Source organism: Indicator indicator, chromosome 1 (genome assembly GCF_027791375.1).
Source record: "Indicator indicator isolate 239-I01 chromosome 1, UM_Iind_1.1, whole genome shotgun sequence".
In the NCBI taxonomy this organism is placed as follows: Eukaryota; Metazoa; Chordata; class Aves; order Piciformes; family Indicatoridae; genus Indicator; species Indicator indicator.
This window is the reverse complement of record NC_072010.1, coordinates 30,980,620-30,999,407: the sequence shown is the minus strand read 5'-3', so window position 1 is coordinate 30,999,407 and position 18,788 is coordinate 30,980,620. Positions and strand designations below refer to the sequence as shown.

The 18,788-nt window shown below is 41.4% G+C and overlaps 1 protein-coding gene across 1 annotated transcript; it reads right to left on the bottom strand.

Annotated features, from left to right (window-relative positions):
• Positions 1–1,255: 1,255 nt before the first annotated feature.
• MED4 (mediator complex subunit 4) lies at positions 1,256–11,106 on the bottom strand. Its single transcript, XM_054399425.1, has 7 exons — positions 10,994–11,106; positions 8,720–8,786; positions 7,650–7,820; positions 7,224–7,281; positions 6,285–6,371; positions 4,447–4,578; positions 1,256–1,706 (listed from the first exon to the last, which is right to left on the bottom strand). The coding sequence occupies exons 1-7, from the start codon at positions 11,104–11,106 to the stop codon at positions 1,534–1,536; spliced, it is 801 nt and encodes a 266-aa protein (XP_054255400.1). The 3' UTR covers positions 1,256–1,533.
• Between the last annotated feature and the right edge of the window lie 7,682 nt (positions 11,107–18,788).

Here is an 18,788-nt window from a genome sequence, read left to right as displayed (position 1 = left end):
TGTATATTAATAACTTTTGACTGCAAAATAGAGGTGAAATTTTAATAACTCTGAAAATATCTCCAAAAGGAGCAGATGAGACAAACCCAAATTCTCAATTTCTATTTTAAAAGAACTCTACCCGTCCTGTGTTATGTGTCCTTCTCGTTTCCTTATGGGACTTGTGCATATGTTGGATATACGTATCAGTGTTTCTGCCAGCAGTATTTGAAAGATAGTCTGAGCAAATAAGGAAGGATCTGATTTATCAGCTACTTCCTGCAAGGAATCTGCAAAATGGAAAACTGGAGAGAATTGTGATCTGTGCTTCAGGAAGACTCATTGCAGGGTGGAAACCTGTAACTGCCATGAGTAACAGGTCCCATAAGTAACCCTCTTCTCAGATCAGAAAATGAAAGAAAAAAGTAGTTGTCATCAAATGACTCCACAAGCAAAACAGAACAAGGAAAGGAAAGCCAAGGAATGTGTCTTTGAGAAGATGAAAGAACATTGTAGCCAAGGCAAAAACATGCAATTGAAGTAAGCAAATTAGAAAGTTCAAAGAACTTAAAAAATTATAGGTGACATGAATGAAGATTCCGTGAGCACTCTGAACTGAAAAGAACTTAACCTGCAGCATGCCCCAAAGCACTTCATCTCCATGGTTCCAAGATACTTAACCAAAGCACTGGTAAAGTTGCAAATGGGCACTACATCACTGCCTGAAGGTCGGCTGAGTACCTAGTAAAGGCACTCTGCTGAAAAGATCGGACTTTCAGTTCCTGACTTCTCAGCTGCTTCTAATACTGACTTGGCATTTTGTCAAGGGGGAAATGGAGTATGAATTTTGGAAACTCAACCAGAATTCAACCACATACTGGGATAAATAGTGCTGAGTACTGAGGTTACTCAGTAACTCCTCTAGGATTGAAAGTTTGCAAAATGAAGCTTAAAATTACATGAAAGCTGGGTTTATTTATGACAAATCATTCATTATATATTACAATAATTACAAACAATTTTTCCACGTGTTATTGCCATATTCTTGTTCTCAGCACACACAGGATGATCAAGAATGTGGATTTAGGCAGTAACAAAAAAGATATTAAAATTACAAATTTTATGTCTCATTTCTGTGCCATAGAAAAGGCTATCATCAAAAGAGTAAAGTTACTAACAAAACATACAAGGGGATTCCCCTTACACCTTTTTTCCCAGGAACTTTCATCATCTAATGTATAGTAAATATAGATATACTCACACACGCCCCTCTTGAAACATACACATTCACACATTTACATAATCACTGGAAACTGACATCTGTCCTCTGGCAGAAAGCTCCCAGTCATTTCACCTGAACATCTTAATGGGAAAAAAAAAAAGTAATTCTGAAGTCCACTGTTTTAAATGTCACCCTATTTCTGAGCCAGCAGTTACCCTCTCCCTACATAGGGCTGCCAGCGTTAACAAAAGGGTCTTGTAGTTTGTGATGAACAGCATCCAGCCTACCTTCACCACAGGAAAGGTCTACTAGGGATACTGTCCCTCCTGTACCTAGTCTGAGTCACTGCTGCTGCTTGAGGAGTCTGTTGACATAACTTCTACATCATCTTCATTCTCTTTATTGTGTCCTGGAGGTTCCAACATGAAGTCATTACTATGATTAGGAGGTAGCATGTTCATTGACATATCACTTGACTGCCAAGGATACTGAGGAGCAAGCACATCTGGAAGAAAAGGGGCATAATCAATGATCAACACTGTGTATCAACGAATTCAAGAGGTCAACAAGAATTCCAATTTAAAATTAAAACAAGTCTTTACATTATTTCTGAATTATGGACAAATGAAACCTTCCAGTAACAGCTGGAAAACATCTTGTGATGGAGCCATTTTATCTGTGCCTACTTTGGCAAAAAGGCACAATTGTGTAGGTGGGCCTTGATCTCTCATCACTTCAAAACAGTATATATTCATACAGAACTTTTCACCTTCCAAGCAGTTTGAACTGATTTAATATTCACAACCACTGGCAAGTTATGAAAATGGTCATCCTTTGTCAGCACACAAAAGCAGATTAAAACATTAGATCAATACAAACCCATAAGAGTAGACCACAGAAATTCAGAATAAAAGGTTTTATACCAATTTGGCTGAAAAACCTTTGGTATAGTTTTTTTTCAATAGCAAATATAGTGCATCAACTACAACAGAGAAGAGAATCCTACTACAAAATAAGGACCACAAACAGAGACACTTAAGAGGTGGAAATACCCCACTGTGCCCTAACCAGGCCACACTCAGTTGCCTCTGACTTTGCTCAGCATTCACCATTTCTTCTTTTCTCCTATTCCCAAAGTCACCCCATACTGTACTCCCTACTAATATACCTACATTTCCTAGTCTCTCCCTTCCTTGTCCCCAAAATGACTCCCATTTCAAAGCTGCAGTATGCATCTACATGCAATTTCTGGTCCCTTCCTTTCAAATTATGCTCTTATTGTTGTTTCGGTCCTCCTCCACTTATTACCAAGCACTGTATCTAAGTCTATCCCAGTTACCTCCTGCTTATAGCAAGAATTGGAAACAATTAGGCAGAGTCAGAAGTGAACAAAAGCCCACCCACACATGACAAGAGTATAGAATGAGAGGACACTGTCTAAGCACTGTCATGTATGGTGCACTCACTCTTACTGAGGCGCTGCCTAACTCAGAAACAATACTCAACACAAACAGTAGGTTCTGATCTTTAAGCCTGCAGACACCTAAGATTCCAGGTATGAACTACAGTCACAGTCCCCCAATACCAGATGCATTACCTAGCTTACAAATCCAACCCACCAGCAGATGCAAAGACATAATGCAGCTTTTTGACCTCTGGCGGTCCCTTCCAACCCAAACAATTCTACGGTTCTATGCCAGATCTGTGTCCATTTTAGGTGATCTCATCTCAGCTGGAGTGAAGTCAGCCAACCCTGAAGTGAAGTTAATCAACTTTATTTGAACCAGATGAGTATGTAAGCCAGTGTTTTATATCCTGTGGACATGCTTCAATGCTGGAAGCAGTCCACTATTAAACCAGGTTGAAGTTGCATGCTAATCAGCCTCAGAATTTTGAGGACACGAAGTCCAGTGGATGGCTTGCAGTCTCAGTAAGGGCTCAGTAACTGGACATCTCTCTGTAGACATTTCTAAAAGGACTAGATCCCGTAATTAGCATTCTCAGGACATGCCTACAGATTCAGCCTTTCTTTTACATCAAGTTTTCATGTTTCCCTCTTACCTGACAGTCTAGTAATTAGAGGATTTCCCCTAACATAGAAGACCCAGATTCAATTAACTTTACTTGGGGAGTTTAAATGTCCTATCTCCCAGCTTCTCAAGGAAGCTCAGTTCTCACAGAGACAGCACTCAAAAGGAACAAGCCTGCATCCCCTGGAGCAAAGGAACCATTCAGATGTGCTCTACCCAAACTTATGCAAATAAATTCTCAAACTCCATGAAGAAGACTTTAACATCATCTCTGACCATACCCTTTTCAAAAGAACAGAAAAGATACATGGGCCCTTCCTCATTCTCCTGGTGGGAGGCTATGGACATATGTCAGAATCCCACTTCTATTAAGCTCACTGACTGGTTATATCCAAGACCAGAAGGTTTAGAAAGTGACATAATGCAGAACTTAAAACAGATGATTTGCAACACAAAATCCAAGTTTACTCTTTCTCCAATGAAAGAGAGGGGTCTCATATATTCCACATCATTTTCGACAACCATTTTTCATACCACTTTCAAATGGCTTAACAATCAGGTAAGAACTGTTAGAGGTTTACAAACTCAAAGTAAGATTTTGTGCAGTTTAGTCTAACCATGGTAGATTGATGTTGTGCAGGTACAGAACCACTGAATTCTTGATTCAGTTACCATAATTTACTACTAAATCAATGAAGTGCCCATGTCACTAAGCAGTTAAGGGATGAAAGCTCAATTCCTACACTCCAGATACTACCTCAACAGTTGTCCTTTGCAATGTCTTTTCAATCCACAATTTCTAAGCAAAGAGTCTTATTATCTAGAGTGGAGGCTTAAAGAAAGGGAAGGAATGACAATAAACCACTTTTTTTTTTCCAACTTCACAATTCCATACTTGTCATCACTGTTAAGAAAAATCTGCTTTGAAAATGCTTCTAATATGACTTGATATCACTTCATTCACAGCAATTTAATTGAAGGGCAACTAAGTGAGCTTTGTTTATATTGACTTAGTTGTTGCATCTGTGGTACAATTTAAGTGAAACAAAATTATGCTATTTCTAATTGCTAACTTTATTTGCTAGAGCTTCACTGCTAGGGAACAACATTGGCCACAGTCTACATTAACTCCGATTTGCCTTTGCTAAAGAAAATGTGTAATTGCTACGACTGTACAAGGAATAAAGAAAAGCAAAACAAAACTGTTTCTCTTACCTGGTAGTCTGCCAGCTGCAAGTGCATCCCCTGGTAAATGTCCATTAACTCCATTGGTGGATGGGTTATTCATCTGACCCAAGAGACCGCTCCTCATTTCCAGATCTGTAGGATATGGCCTACGTGGGTCCCCTTTAAGAAATAAAAGTAATGTTTCTAAACGGTTTTTAAAATGTTTCTAACAGATGACTTGCAGATCTTAACTGCTTCTTCAATGCTTGGCTTCCTGACAAAAATACTCTGATTGCTTGGATCAGCAATGTGCACCACACCTGTTCAGCTAAAACTCAGATCTGCGTCTTTCCCTTATTGAGTTTCTTTGTTCATTCAAACTTGGCAGAAAAAAGTACATTTAAAAAAACCCATAACCATTAAACAAACAAAAATCCCCTCATGTTTAGAAGATAACTTTGCTTTCCCTGTTATTTCACAGCTAAACAGGAAGGACAGAAATTGGGAAAAAAACCCACATTATTATTTTGGACAAGGTGAGTAGTTCCTAAAATTGAAAACTGAAACCTCTTTTGAGTGCATTGATGACTAAAATCCTCTGAAAAGATTGTTGTAAGGGGCAGAACACACAACCAAGCATATGGAACAGCCTTCGTTCTACTATAATTTAGGTCAATATTCAGTAGAAAAAGGAGAGCAGAAAAGGCCAATCAATTAACAAAAGCATGCAGATTTCATGGCCCTTTGACAATGTATGTGAAGTTTATAGGACTTTAGATATATTTCAACAGAAACAGGTAACAGCTGAAAACAGTGTTACTCTGATCAGCTCCAATATTTCTCATTGTATAAAAGCTGACCCCAGGGGCCAATACTGGGGGTCCAGTCTTGTTCAACACACTTCATCAGTGACCTGGGAGAAGGCATAAGATCATACCCGCAGCAAGTGTGCCAATAACACAAAACTAGGAAGAGTGACTGATACACCGGAGGGCTGTGCTACCATTCATAAAAACCTAGACAGGGTAGAGAGCTGACTAGTGAAGTTTGACAAGTACAGAGACTTGCACCTGGGAAGGAATAACCCTATACACCAGTCCAGGTTAGGGGCTGGCCTGCTGAAAAGCAGCTCTGTGAAGAAGGACCTGGCAGTACTGGTGGACATGAAGTTAGTCATGAACTAGCAGTGCACCCTTGTGGCCAAGATCAATGGTATTTTGGTGTGCATTAAGCAGAACATGGCCAGCAGGCTGCAGAGGGTCTCCTCCTCCTCTGCTCTGCCCTAGTAAAAGTACATCTGGCATACTGGGTCCAGTTTTGGCCTCCTCAGTTCAAAAGAGACAGGGAACTACTGGAGAGACTCCAGCAGAGGGCTGTGAAGATGATTATGGGACTGGAGCATCCACAGAAAGGCTGAGAGACTTGGGGATGTTTAGCATGAGATGGAATCTTATCAATGCTTATAAATAATCTAAAGGGGCAGTGTCAGGAGAATGGAGCTGGACTCTTTTCAGTGCTACCCAGCAACAGGACAAGAGGTGACATGCACAAACTGGAACATAGTAAGTTCCATCTGAACATAAGGAAAAGCTTCTTTGAGGGTGACAGAACACTGGAACAGACTGCAGAGAAACATGGTCAAGTCCCTTTCTCTGGAGATATTTCAAATTTGTCTGGAGACAGTCCTATGCAGCCTACTCTAGGACCTGTTCTAGCAGTGGGGTTGAACTAGATAATCCCCAGAGGTCCCTTCTAAAGGCTACCATTCTGTGATTCTAGAAGACTGAGTACTGACAATGCTTTATCATTAAAAAAAACTAACAAAACAAAACCAACAACAAAAACCACCCACACACAAAAAACTTATTGTCATAAATATGACTTACCTGGTACCCATGTCAGAGGGGCACAAACAGCATTGCTAGCACTGATCCTATGGGCATATTTAATTATTTCTTCAGAGGAAATGGCACCTGCAAGAATGGAAGAAAAGTTACTATATTCTCAAGAGATTGGATCATTCAATTATTTCAGAGTATTGGACACTAATATATTAAATATTGGACATGTAATTTTCTTGATCGAAGAGCCATGTTTCAACCAAATGACTTCTTAGAGGATTCTTGGGCTATGCAAGGATGAGTTTTACAGAAAACTGATTTTATGGCCACAAACTCAGTACACCTTCAGTGTCAACAGTTCTTCAACCTAGTGAAAAAACCAAACCAATCTCTTAAGCAGTGTCCTTGACAGGCCTAATTTATAAGAAAACTTCAGAACCTGCTTTATTATGGATTCTTCTGCATATGCTTATATTATTGTAATAGAAACCTCAGGAAATTTCTTGGGTGTTTTCGATAAAGGAAGTATAAACAAAATTATAAAACATACTGAAAAAAAAGAAAATAAAAAATTCACCAGGAAAATGCCTCCCACAAAAAAGTCAGATTAGTTTGGTAAGAGTCACAGAGTGACAGTAATTGCTATGGACAACAGCTGGTCAGTCTTTCAGATATAACATGCATGCACACACTCCCTCCCTTCCCTCAGTACACCTACTCAAACAATTCAGTGATGTACTCAGGTAATTTGCTGTACTATTATCAGTCCAGGAAGAGCACTGAGACACTTCAATTTAAGTTTAATATTAAGATATGTTTGCCACAAAGAATTTGAGAAAAGGCTTTGAGAAAATGCTTATAGGTTCATAATGAAATGGCAATTTGTTTACCTATAATGCATCCGAAATCTGCAATGGCAGAATTAAATAAAATTACCTTAACTCAAGCTCACTAGCAACAGTATATATAATTATGGATACTCACCTTTTCTTGCCTTTTCAATTGATTTCAGCTTTTCCTTTGCTTGATAAACAGCTGTTGCCTAGTGGTAAAACAAAACAAAACAAAACAACAACAAAACCAAACCAAACACCAATAAATTAAACTAAACCTCCAATGCATCTTTCCTTTGTAAAGTCGTACATAAAGTCAGCTCTGGGAATAAACCCCTGCATTTAATTGCATGTTAAGAAAGAAGCTATTCTGTGAACATTTTCAAAATGTACAGAAATAAAGTAGATCTGGAAGAAAATTAGCATTATAAATCAAAACTGAATACCATAATGTTATCTGAATACTGAAACAAAACAAAACAACAACCACTAAGCTCTCGTGAAGTTTTAAATATTTAAATCTTTTCAAACTATCACAATTTTTCAGAACTAGATGTTCAAAAGCATATGAACTTACCAGTATGTGCTCTGCTTCTTTTAGTTGTTTCTGCAGCTGCTGAATATCATTATCTCGCTTTTCTACCACCTTTTCTAAAAGCTGCATTTCATGATGGATTTTCCCCTGATCAACTGCCAACTTCATTAGCTCTTGAAACTCTCCATCTCTCTGAATCAGCAGTTCCAGGATCTATTGAACGAGAGTTTTGCAGAACTTCTAATTTAGCTAGCACAATCACACCCCTTCAATCATGATGCAAAGAAAAGCAACTGACATCCATTGAATTATTTCTGCTTGGATGAAAAATGAAACAAAATTTCCTCCTCTGTTTGCAGGTACAGCCTATGAAGTGTTGCAGCCACTGCTCTGAGGGCAGCTGCTGGATGCATGCAGAGTGCATGATTCCTTAGCTGACCAATTCCTTAGCCCACTGCATAGAGCAAAACAGTAACATTCCATGTGTGCCAAGAACAACATCCTCACGTTAGCACCGTTTGATTGGAACATGCTGCAGAAGCCACCTCCTTGACATGCTGGCACCTCTTACTGGGAAAAGATTTTAGCTTATATATATGGTTGGGTTTTACTGGTTAAGGGATTGATAACAAACTCCGAGCAATAGGCACTTTTGTTCAGGGCTTCTCAAGGATCTTTTTGTTAGGGACTTCGGTTAGGGCTTTGGTGTGGGGATGCTGTGAGGGATATTCTCAGGACTTCTGTTAGCAATTTCATTTGTTAAGGGCTTCTGGGACTTCTGTAAGTGGGACTCCAAGACTCTGTAATGCGAGGGATTCTACAAGGCAGCAATAAAGGACTTCTGGGAGGACTTCTGAGATTCTCTGCTCTCTACATTTCTGGAATCTCATTGCTACACAGCAACAGGGTTCATGCCTTCATTCATCACCCAATGACCCCCGAATGGGGAAGAAGATCAATGAAGCATAAAACAAATGAACAAAACCCAACATGTGGACCAGGAATACCTTTATAGTGGGGCCACGCAAGCAAGCAAGAGAAAAAGAAAGGAAAAGAATTAAGTAAAGGACTGCACATACTTAAGAGAAATACAATTTAGAAAGTCAGCTCACCTGGCTCTCCTCTCCTGGTTGTGGAATCTTCTGGTTTCTTGAAATTGCCAAAATTTCAATTAGTTCCCTGAAAGGAAAAGTCTGTGTTTACACAATTTCCTAGAGCATTACGTGAAAATCACTTCAAGTCATTCCAAACCTGTCAGAAAACTGGTATCATTACAAAACTATTCACAGACTTGGGTACTTTATAATAATTTCATAGCACAATGCTAAGAGTAATTCTGTGAATAGCTTCAGGAGTGCAGCAGGTTTTCTTCTTTTTTATTTGAGCTTCTGAAGTGCGTATGTGCACTTGTACTCATGAAATGCACTAAGGTTCTGCTGAACCACCTAGGACACATCCAGAAGCAGAAAGTAAAAAACAACACAATGAAATATATTCATACCCTACTTCTATTGCCTTTGTAGCAAGATGGCATTAAAGTTCTCTTCACTGTTTTGCTTTCCTAATTTTTCCATTTTTTCCCAACAGAGGAAGTTTCACACTTCGGTTTTGAGCCATCTAAAGAGTTTGCTGTGAAACTACTTTTACAAGAAGACATATTTCCACAACAGTGCATCAGTTGCATATCAAACGCCCACAAATACTAAAAAACTAACAATATCTGGTACTAGGTTAGAAGTGCTTCTCAAACCAACCCTTCAATCATGCTTTCAGGTACCCCTTTACTTTAGGACCATTCTGAAAAGCCACCAAGAACCTCAGAGGGAACTCGCCAAACAGTAAGACTATGATGCAAAAAGGCATTTTCTGTAAATTCAGCAAATTTACTTGGCTTTTAAGGCTATGAATGGCAGGTCAATGTTACACACAAACATCTTTCTGATGATACTGTCCTTGGAACAGCACTGCTTGATCCAGGGGGATGTACAACCGATACAGCAGTGGGACTAAAAACTTTAAAGGCACTTTTCAAAAATGCCTGAAAAAGCCCGTCACCAGTAAAACCCTAAATAACATCTTTGTCTAGGTCTTTTAGTCACTCCTGAACACTAAATTGGTTTAAAATAATTAAAGAACACACAAAATTGTGATTATCACTAAAGCTTTATTCTACCTGTCCAGCAGTGAGCCAGTAAGACTGTTTTAAGTACATCAACTACCACCATCAAGGCTGATGTCATGGAAGACTGTGTCATTCTGTCCTGTGTTAGCTCGATAATGCACAGACGCAGATTCAAAAATATACAAAGGCTACAGATTATATATGTTGCTTAATTTTTGCCTCTACCACCAAACCAACATCATGACTGTGAAAGGCCTAGCTCCACAGTACTGCCACACTTTGCTCATCAGCAGGAAGATTCACTATACACTGTTGAGAGTTGCTCTGCATTCATTACAGTACAATATTACCTCCCAGACTTTTTTAAAAAAAAAATTAAAGATTGTTTAGATATAGCACAGGTCTTCTGTTTTCAAAAACACACACTCTTCATCAATCCATATGTTAGAATAAAATCTAAAACTGAAAACCTAGTCAGAAACAACAAAAGCAACTGACCGATATACATTTCCGTTGTCCTACTAGCGGTTGTCATATAAGTGAGCCAGCCACATAATATGGGTTATTCTCTCTGAAAAAGTTTTCCTAAGTTCCTGCTCTCCTGGAGAGGAGGAAACTAATCAGGAACTACTTTAACTGCACTGACAGCTGTGCCTCCACTATATGGAGCACAACCTGGTTGAGGTTCATTTAGTCTGGCCTTAAGCACATGGACCTGAGCATCTATACCACTCCAAAGACGAGCTCTGCAAGCTGCTTTGAGTGAGTTTAACAGTAACACAGGCAATGACCAGAATGGCTTAAGCCATACAACACCACTACAGCATCATTTTTAGTGACTAATGAAAAGCCTAAATTCGGGGTGTGGAGTGCGCGTCGGTGCATTTCATACGAAATGCAGGTGCCAACCAAGAAGGGCAAATGGAAGAATAAGGAAGCTCTCCTTCTGCTCTGAAAATAGGAAATAATGCGCTGCCGATGCTTTCCTATCCAGCTCTCCCGCAGCAGATGGCCTGGGGAGGGCAAGAGAGCAGGAAAACGCATGCAATCGGGTCGGGCACTTTACCGCCTCGCTGCGCACCTAGGGGTCGGGTCAGGCCGTCTCCCTCCCAGTCCTACCCCAGGGGCACCCGCTACTCTAACCACCCCCGTCGGCGGCTCCACGCACCTACAGCGCCGAGCACCCTCATTCCACCCCCGCGCCCCGACGCCGCCTGAGGCCCTCCCATCCGGACACTGAGCGTAGGAGGTCAGAGCGCGGTACCTGGCCAAGAGCTCAAGATCCTCCAGCGCCGCCAGGAGCCGGTCCCGAGTGCTGCTCCGCTCCCCACCACCTCCGGTTGCTGCTGCTGCTGCTGCTGCCGCCGCCGCCGCCATCACGATCTTGGGCGTGGACCCCAACGAGAACCACCCCCCGGCGGCGGCGCCAAGCCCGCTCGGGCGGGCAGCAGCGCCCCCAGCGGCGGAGGTGTGAGCTGCGGCTGCCCAGTTGCGGCGGGCGCATGCGCAGGGCGGACAGGCAGCCGCGAAGGCGGCTCCTGACCCTCCCCCCTAGAGGGCGCGCTCGCGGGGCGGGAAGGGGCTGAGGCGCAGGGGAGCCGGGTGGGGCCGAGGAGGTACAGGGCTGCGCTGTTGAGCGAGTGGAACGGTGCTCGTTCGAGAGAACTGTGGGCGTGAGGGAAAGCAGGTCATGTTTGCCTCGATGGGATTAGATGTGTGTTCGTAAAGGCCCTCTCGTGGAGCTGTTCCTTTACAGAAGGATCGCCTGCTTGTTGCTTGTGGAATGTATTTCCATTCCTCGGATCTCAAGAGAAGACTCTATAAATGAGATTCAGATGTATGCTAAAGACCCAGAAAACAAACTGCTCAGAAAAGGCTTATGACTGAATTACATCTTAAGTTTTTTAACTCAGTTTTTTGATAGTCATGTCCAAAAATCTGTTTTGTGGATTTTATCTGATGGAGGATGAAACGGTGTTTTACTAATGGATGAAGAAATTTTAAGTGTCTGATACTGAAAATGTAAAACCTGAATTTAAATCAGAGCTAAGAGCTACCTGGGCAGTCTGTCACATAAGTGACAGGAGCTATCGGTGGCCTGCCTGATCTGTTGATGGTGCTGCCTCTGCAGACCTATTTATCCGTGGAGGTTAAAGGCAGCTTTGCATCCATTATAGAGGTCTGTGCATGATGATCAGGGCAGGTAACATGCAAATCCTGCCCCTGATCCTGCCAGCAGATGAGATATAATTAAAAAGTGCTGTGGGTTTTTTTAAACATTGCAGTATACGGGCTCGTGCTGTAAACAGGCCTCTAGCCCTGGGTGGGGTCACAGTGAAGCCAGTGGAGTTTTTTATAGTCATGAAACTTTCAGTAATGTGAAGAGACTGAGAAAGAAGCTGAGGTGGAGGGCAAATGAGGGAGCATGGAGTGAAAGCTAATCTATAAGGCCAGGGTTATAAGCAGGGCAAGCACTTTCATGGAAGAGCAAGAAGCCATCAGACCCTATGATCCTCTGCTGTCAGCAGTCAGCTGCAAAACCTGCCAGCAAACAGATTATCTTCTCTCTCAGTTAGAGAAAGCACTAGATGAGTGATAACATCCCTGATTCTTCTGGTATTTACTCTGATTATCTTTTCACCTCCTGCAGTAAGTAAGTCCCTGAGAAATTTACACTTATTAAAAAAACAACAACAAAGGGGGGAAAAATCATTAGTCAGTGATTCTTTGAATTGTGGTTTAAACAAGACATTCAGCATTATGAGATTTGTGATAAAGCAATGATGTTTGGCAGTCCTGAAGATAATTCTGCCAACAGGAGTTACTTAAAATTTGTTTACAATATGCAATAACCCTCTACGCTCTGATTGCAGATAGTTTGGGAATTCTCTTTAAATTACATAGCAGATAAAATCTCATCAAATAGTTCTGCTCTTTAAATATATTTTGCTTGCTTCCCTCCCCCTTCGTATTTCCCTGATTTTGTTCAAGGAAGGACGTAATCAGTGGCGCTGTCTGGTTGTGCATCCAGTTCACTGATTTGTTAGTGTCTATATGGGTGCATAAATAGAAATAGTAACTTTGAAAACAAAGCAGTTCTTCTGCTAAATAATTTTGTTCCTTATATTCTTTTTGACATCTGAATTACTAAGACCTGAAATATTCCTACATATTTCAGGGCCATAATAATAGTTTCACTAGAGCTAAAAGCTCTAGTGGCATTAAGAGGACACCCAAACTGACAGGCCAAGGTGTGAGTATGGGTTGGTCGTAGGCTGATCTTTCCCATTCCTTGTGTCCAGGAGCCTGTTCCCTTTCTTCCTTTTGATAGCAGTACTTCTCCCACCCAACCAGGCCAAAAACATCAGTCTTTCACTGGTGCAGCTGCCCTTCTCTCCCCACTTCTCAAACTGTTGCCTCTCTTCCAGGCAACATGGGCATCTATCTGCTTTCTGCTGGCCAGTCCTTCCCTACTCCTTACCCCTGAGGATGCATCAGTGGCTGGGAAATGCAGGTCCATAGGCAGAGACTTAGTTTGTGCTCCTACCTCTACATGGGAGGACAGAGTGAGACCTGAGGCAGAAGGGAATGCCTGCCTTTGCCAAGAGACGGAAGGCCATTCAGACTATATCAGAGGGGTCATCTACTGCAAAGCGAAAAGCTGCATGAAATGGGCTTGTGCCTCAAACTTGCCCCATGGGCCAATTGCTTTAAAGACTGAGTGAATCATTTGCTAAATAGACTTCTGAAACACTTGCCCATAGAAAACAACAGAGCCTCTTGTTTCCCCAGCTTTGGTTCCTCTGTTTCTTCAGTACTTCTGGCCTTCTTTCCCCTGAGTAAACTTTTTTCATAGTTGGTCTTGAGCCAGATCTGCTTTTTAAAGCTCATGCCCCTCCTGAATAACTAAGCATTGTTGCTAATTTTTCTTCAGTACTCTGAAAACATTTTAGGTTGTGTAGCCATGAACATATCTTTCCATCCACAGTGAGACTATTAGACATTTCAGAGCTCTTTCATTTCATAGTGTCTTTTCAGTGACATACTGAATGTATGATTAAAAAGCAGTTAGCACAAGTGAAAATAGCTTGGTTTAATCCTGTTCGGTCGATTTGTCTCTTCCAGATCCTGTGGACAGATCCATGAGCAGTTAAGTTGATCTAATAGTTCGCCAACACCAAGAAGTTGCCAACTCCTCATCTCCCAGCTGCAGATTTTCACCCTCCCTTAGCTCCTCCTTGGTATTTGCCATATGCTTTCATGAGCCAGTTCAACTCAATAATAAGACTAAGCAATATTTAATTTGAGGGGGTGTGTGTGTGTGTGTTCATTTCCCTCTGGGTTTGTGAGTGAAGCCTGTGAGTGAAGCCTAATCTCATCAAATGCAACCATGTGTGGTTCATAAAACCAGAGTTACAACTAATTTAGTACGACCATGGGCTAATGCTGAAAAGTGCAGTCTTCTCCATGTCTCTCCAGCCCTTTATTCCATCTAGCTACTACTTACGTGAGTGTGCTGGTTTGATCTCTGACTGGAGTTTAGGAGCTCAAATGATAACAGATTGAGATTCCTCCTCCCTGCCTTTTTCCCAGCAAGGTAGAGAGGGAGGAAAGAAAAAAAAAAAAGGGGGGGGGGGGGAGAGAGGGGTAGGGGAGAGGAGATGTAAATTCACGAAAGAAATAGTCTGGAATCCATTTGGAAGTAGAAGAGGTAAATTTTTAACAACGACGACCAAAAAAAAAATATATATATATATATATATATATCAGTAACAGGGAGGGTTCACAAAGGTAAGGAACGAGGGTAAATGGGAAAATATACAAAACCAAGCCTGGATGGCCATGTATTCCCCCCTGGATGCGAGTGGATTCAGTTGGAAGAAGCAGGCCTTGGCCACGTGGTCAGTGCAGGAGGTGGCAGCAGCAGCGATGTTCTTTCGAGTGGATGAGGCAGGAAAGAGAGCAAGCAGCAAGATGTCCTCCCTTTTTATAGGCTTGCTGGACAGGAAGGGGGAGTGGAATAGACCACCTTTCAGCCCTTCTCCTGGTGGGGGGAAGGAACCAAGTCCCACCTGGATCAAGTTCCTTTTGTCCACCTGGGGGGCTGGGTTCTTTCAGCCCCCATCCAGGATGGGTGTAACCCAGCAGAGTGAAGTGCAGTGTCAGTGAGACTGCAGAATGAATCTGGTGAGCAAAGTAGCTCAATGGAAAAATCATTTTTCTGGTGGATTTGTTTTCTGTCAGATGAGCTTGTTGGAGCAGTTGACTTCAGGGCTAGCCATTGCTAGGCCACTCCACAAAAGGGGCTATGTGGCCTGGGGATGGAATGTCATATGCCACTCTTACTCCTATTTAAATGAAATGCAGGCCTAGGATTCCTCTGATGCAAAGTCTTTTCTTCAAACATACTGTTGTGACTTCTTAACTCCCAGTGTTCCTACCTTACTTTTCATGAACTAGAGAATCACTTTGGAACTTGGAAATTGAGCTGCAGAGAACTTCTTGTAAGAAGGCCAAGGTAGATACATTTCAGTTTCAGTCTATATCTTTTCCCAGCTACAGTGCTCTTCATCCGTCTTCTTATTTATACATTCCAGAAACTAAACATCAAGTGTTCAGTTGGTCAGTGTTTGGTATACCACACTTTAAAATAATAATGAAAAATACTGACTACAGAAGATATGTAACTCCTGAAGGCTCTCAGGTGTCTGACCCCATGCTAATAAAATGTTGCAACCAGTACTAATAAAAAGGCAGGAGAATAAGCAAGGAAAGCAAGTAGGAAGAAAGACAGAACTCATTTCCACTTCCCCTAGATAATGCAAAAATAAAATTCTTTCTGTCAAACACCAGCTAAAATAGAAATCAGTCATCTTGAGCACTGCTTGGAAGGATGCCACAGCTGTACTTTGGCCTGTGGAGATGAGAATAATCATCCCTTATTTGTCAAACTGTCTTTACATCATTAATATTTTTAATGTCTCTGATAAATCATCCATTTCTTGTTGCTATTTAAAAAGAAATCTTTATTCCCCTGCTCACTTATGTGGGATAGTGATTTTAGACGGATGAGATGACAAAGAAAAGCAAAAGTTATAATTCTAAAATAGGTTAAAGATAAGGTAAAAATAGGTAATACTATGAACCAAAGCTATTTCTTTGTGGAAGGACTGTGAAGCACTAGTACATACGGCCCAAACCAAAATTTTGTATGCCATTCTGTATCTTTCCAGCACAAAATTAGCTCTGTTTTGAGCTATATTAAACCTGAGTGACACTGATTTCTGCTGGTGTAAATTTGGGCAAAGAGCCCTCAAGACAGGAAGCCATCCAGGCAGAAAGCAGTTGTGGCTTTCAGTCTGCTGGAGGGCTTGTTGGGACCTGTGCTGCCTATGAAGTAGGAGATGTTGAGTGGGAAACAGAATCAAAACTGGCCCTGGATAGTGAGGAAGAGAAAAAAATAATAATGTCCTTTGAAAACAGAAAGCTTGTTTGACAGCTTGGCCACTAGAGATATTCACAGTCCTGCCAAGCGTTCCCAGGAATAAAGGAAAATCTGGGGGCAATTAAATATGGTATCTTTTCCCTCACCAAGCTAAAAGTTAATGCTGACTACTTCATTAAATAAAACATCCAATTAGGGATAATGAGACTCCTGAGATAACCACCCAACACATATTAATTTTGAGTCTTCATTTAGTTAAACTTGTTTATTGGAAAAAAATATTTTCCTTGTGGCTCCTGCTGTAAACCTGTTTACCAAACACTGCTGGGACACCCACACAAGCTTCCTCAGAAGCCAGGCTGAAATTTAGAGTTGCTTACTTCCCCTCACAAAAAAATCCAAGGGCAGCAATGACAGCAGCAATCCTTGTTCTCCCACATGCTGAATTTCAGCAAGGCTGATAGGTTGATTCTCTTCCCATCCTTTTATTGTGCCCCATTACCTGATAAAGATAACACTGTCATCTCTTCCCATTTATACTAGGTCACCTCTCTTTTGGGTGAGTTCATTTTCTGATCCCCAAGATGCTACTCAGATTTTCGCCTGCTTCACAGTAATGCAATTTCCAGACAGGTTTTCAGATATCTCAAACTGACATTGGTTTCTGCCCATGATATTCAGAAAGAGCAGAACACCAGCCAGAAATAGAGGTAGCTGTCTTAAATTAGCTGTGAAGGCAGAGTTCTAGGGTGAAGATAAAAAGGAAAATTTGTTTAGACACCTCCAAGAGCAAAAATGAAAATAAATAAATTGTTTCTCTCTTAGCAGTGGGAGACTGGTAGAGGTAAAACTCCTCATGAAAGATGAATCTTGAGAGAAGTGAGGCAAGCTTTTATTGGCATCTGAGAAAACAGTATGATAAACTATTCCAAAAGCAATTACAGATTGACTTGTACTCAGCAGCCAAGTAGGATCCCACGGGAGATTCTGAAATCTAACAAACTACTAACAATGCTGGTTCCATGTGAAACGAGGGGAGAATTCATAACTATTAAGCCTGGGAACAACTATTCCAGTCAGTAGGAGTCTGTCCCGTGTGAAGCAGGCTGTACAATTACATGCATGGATCTCTGCTTCAGGACTGTGCTATTTATTTGGACATTAACATACCACACTGCCAGATTTACTACGTCTGTCTGTAGATGATTTTTTTCAGGGGTTAGTGTAGTAGGGCCATACTATTTTCTTCCATACGCCTGACCACCCACAAATATAGATACTGAAAGAAATTGAACAGTCATTCATTAGTGACTTATGTGGATGCTTTTAAGTAGCTGAGAGAGGCTTTTAGAGAGTCACCCCATCTGCTTCCAAAATGGACTAAGCCATTCAGCAGGATTCTCAATGCAGAACTGGTGAGCACATCTCAAATTTGCACCAAACCTCCCTCCAGTAGACAGATCCTAACTACAGTTGCCGTTTACTTGTGTCACATCTCCTGTTAAGCTCAAACTGTAACATAGCATTGACATGAGGTCATTAAAAGCAACGCAATCTTATCATGCTACAGTGTGCTAGATAGGTGGCAATCAATGAAAATAATCTGTCATGCATTATGGTATTACTGATATCCAGGGCTTTTTGAAATGATCTTGGGTGTTTTGCCTGTTTAATCTAAGCTTCTTGTGCCAGGAATCATCTCTTCTGCCTTGTATGGAGACAGTCTTGCTCAGGTCCAAGCTGCTTGTCAGAACTTCATATGTTATATGGCAGTGCTCCCATTGGAAAATGCTTCGTTGAGAGCCACTTTGTGGCCATGGACTTTGGCCCATAAAGCGTATATGCAAAATGTAGTGTTGAATGCAGAATATGAAAAGCAACCAGCACACTGTCATGTTTTTACAGACCCTGAAAAGTGTCATGACAGGAGAATAATTTCCATGTTGTTGTTTCTCTTAATTTCATTAAATTCTATTTATAATCCCTTGCCTGCCCTTCCTCCACCCCAGTAAGAGATATAATGATTACAGTAAAAGGGGAGGTGGCCAGGATGAGACTGCAGGACTGCATGTAATTCTTGTCCCCAAGTGCTTCATAAATCGCAGCTGATTATCTAGTAATAAAGTTGGTAATGAAAAGGATGCTGTGGCAGTGAGTTATAGGTATTGCAGGTAGTGTGGCAAGGAGTTCACCCCAGGGAACCCTCTTACTCAGTCGTCTGCTTCTTTCCCCACAGTATCCCCTGTGCTTCTACCTCTCCTGTGTCTCAGATTTTGTTCTGCTTACTCAAGAGCCTGAGTCATACACCTTGAAATAACAGACACCCTCATTTGCAAATTCAAGCCTCAAAGACACATGAGCAATTATGGTACTTCAAGAAATTAAGGTTTGGTTCTGCCAGGGGTTAACCTTGTGAAGTGCTGAGCTTTTTTACCCTCAGTTCAGTAGCCTGCTTCTCCCTGTGTTTAGCTTTAAGCTTTGGACTTGCTGCTTGCAATTAAACACATACTTGTTTGGTAGATTGTGGCCTGAATATGCAGTACCTGGCAGATTCCAGTCTTGCAGGACAGAGGTCTTGGGGACACATTTGTGCTAGGGCTATACAAGTACATTT

Excerpts from the sequence above, each read along its gene's own strand:
- MED4 (XM_054399425.1), bottom strand. The coding sequence starts at position 11,106 with ATGGCGGCGGCGGCGGCAGCAGCAGCAGCAGCAGCAACCGGAGGTGGT. Across the intron at positions 6,372-7,223 it reads AATTGAAAAGGCAAGAAAAG|GTGCCATTTCCTCTGAAGAA; the intron begins GTGAGTATCCAT and ends CCATTCTTGCAG. Across the intron at positions 1,707-4,446 it reads TGCAGCTGGCAGACTACCAG|ATGTGCTTGCTCCTCAGTAT; the intron begins GTAAGAGAAACA and ends CTTTTCTTCCAG.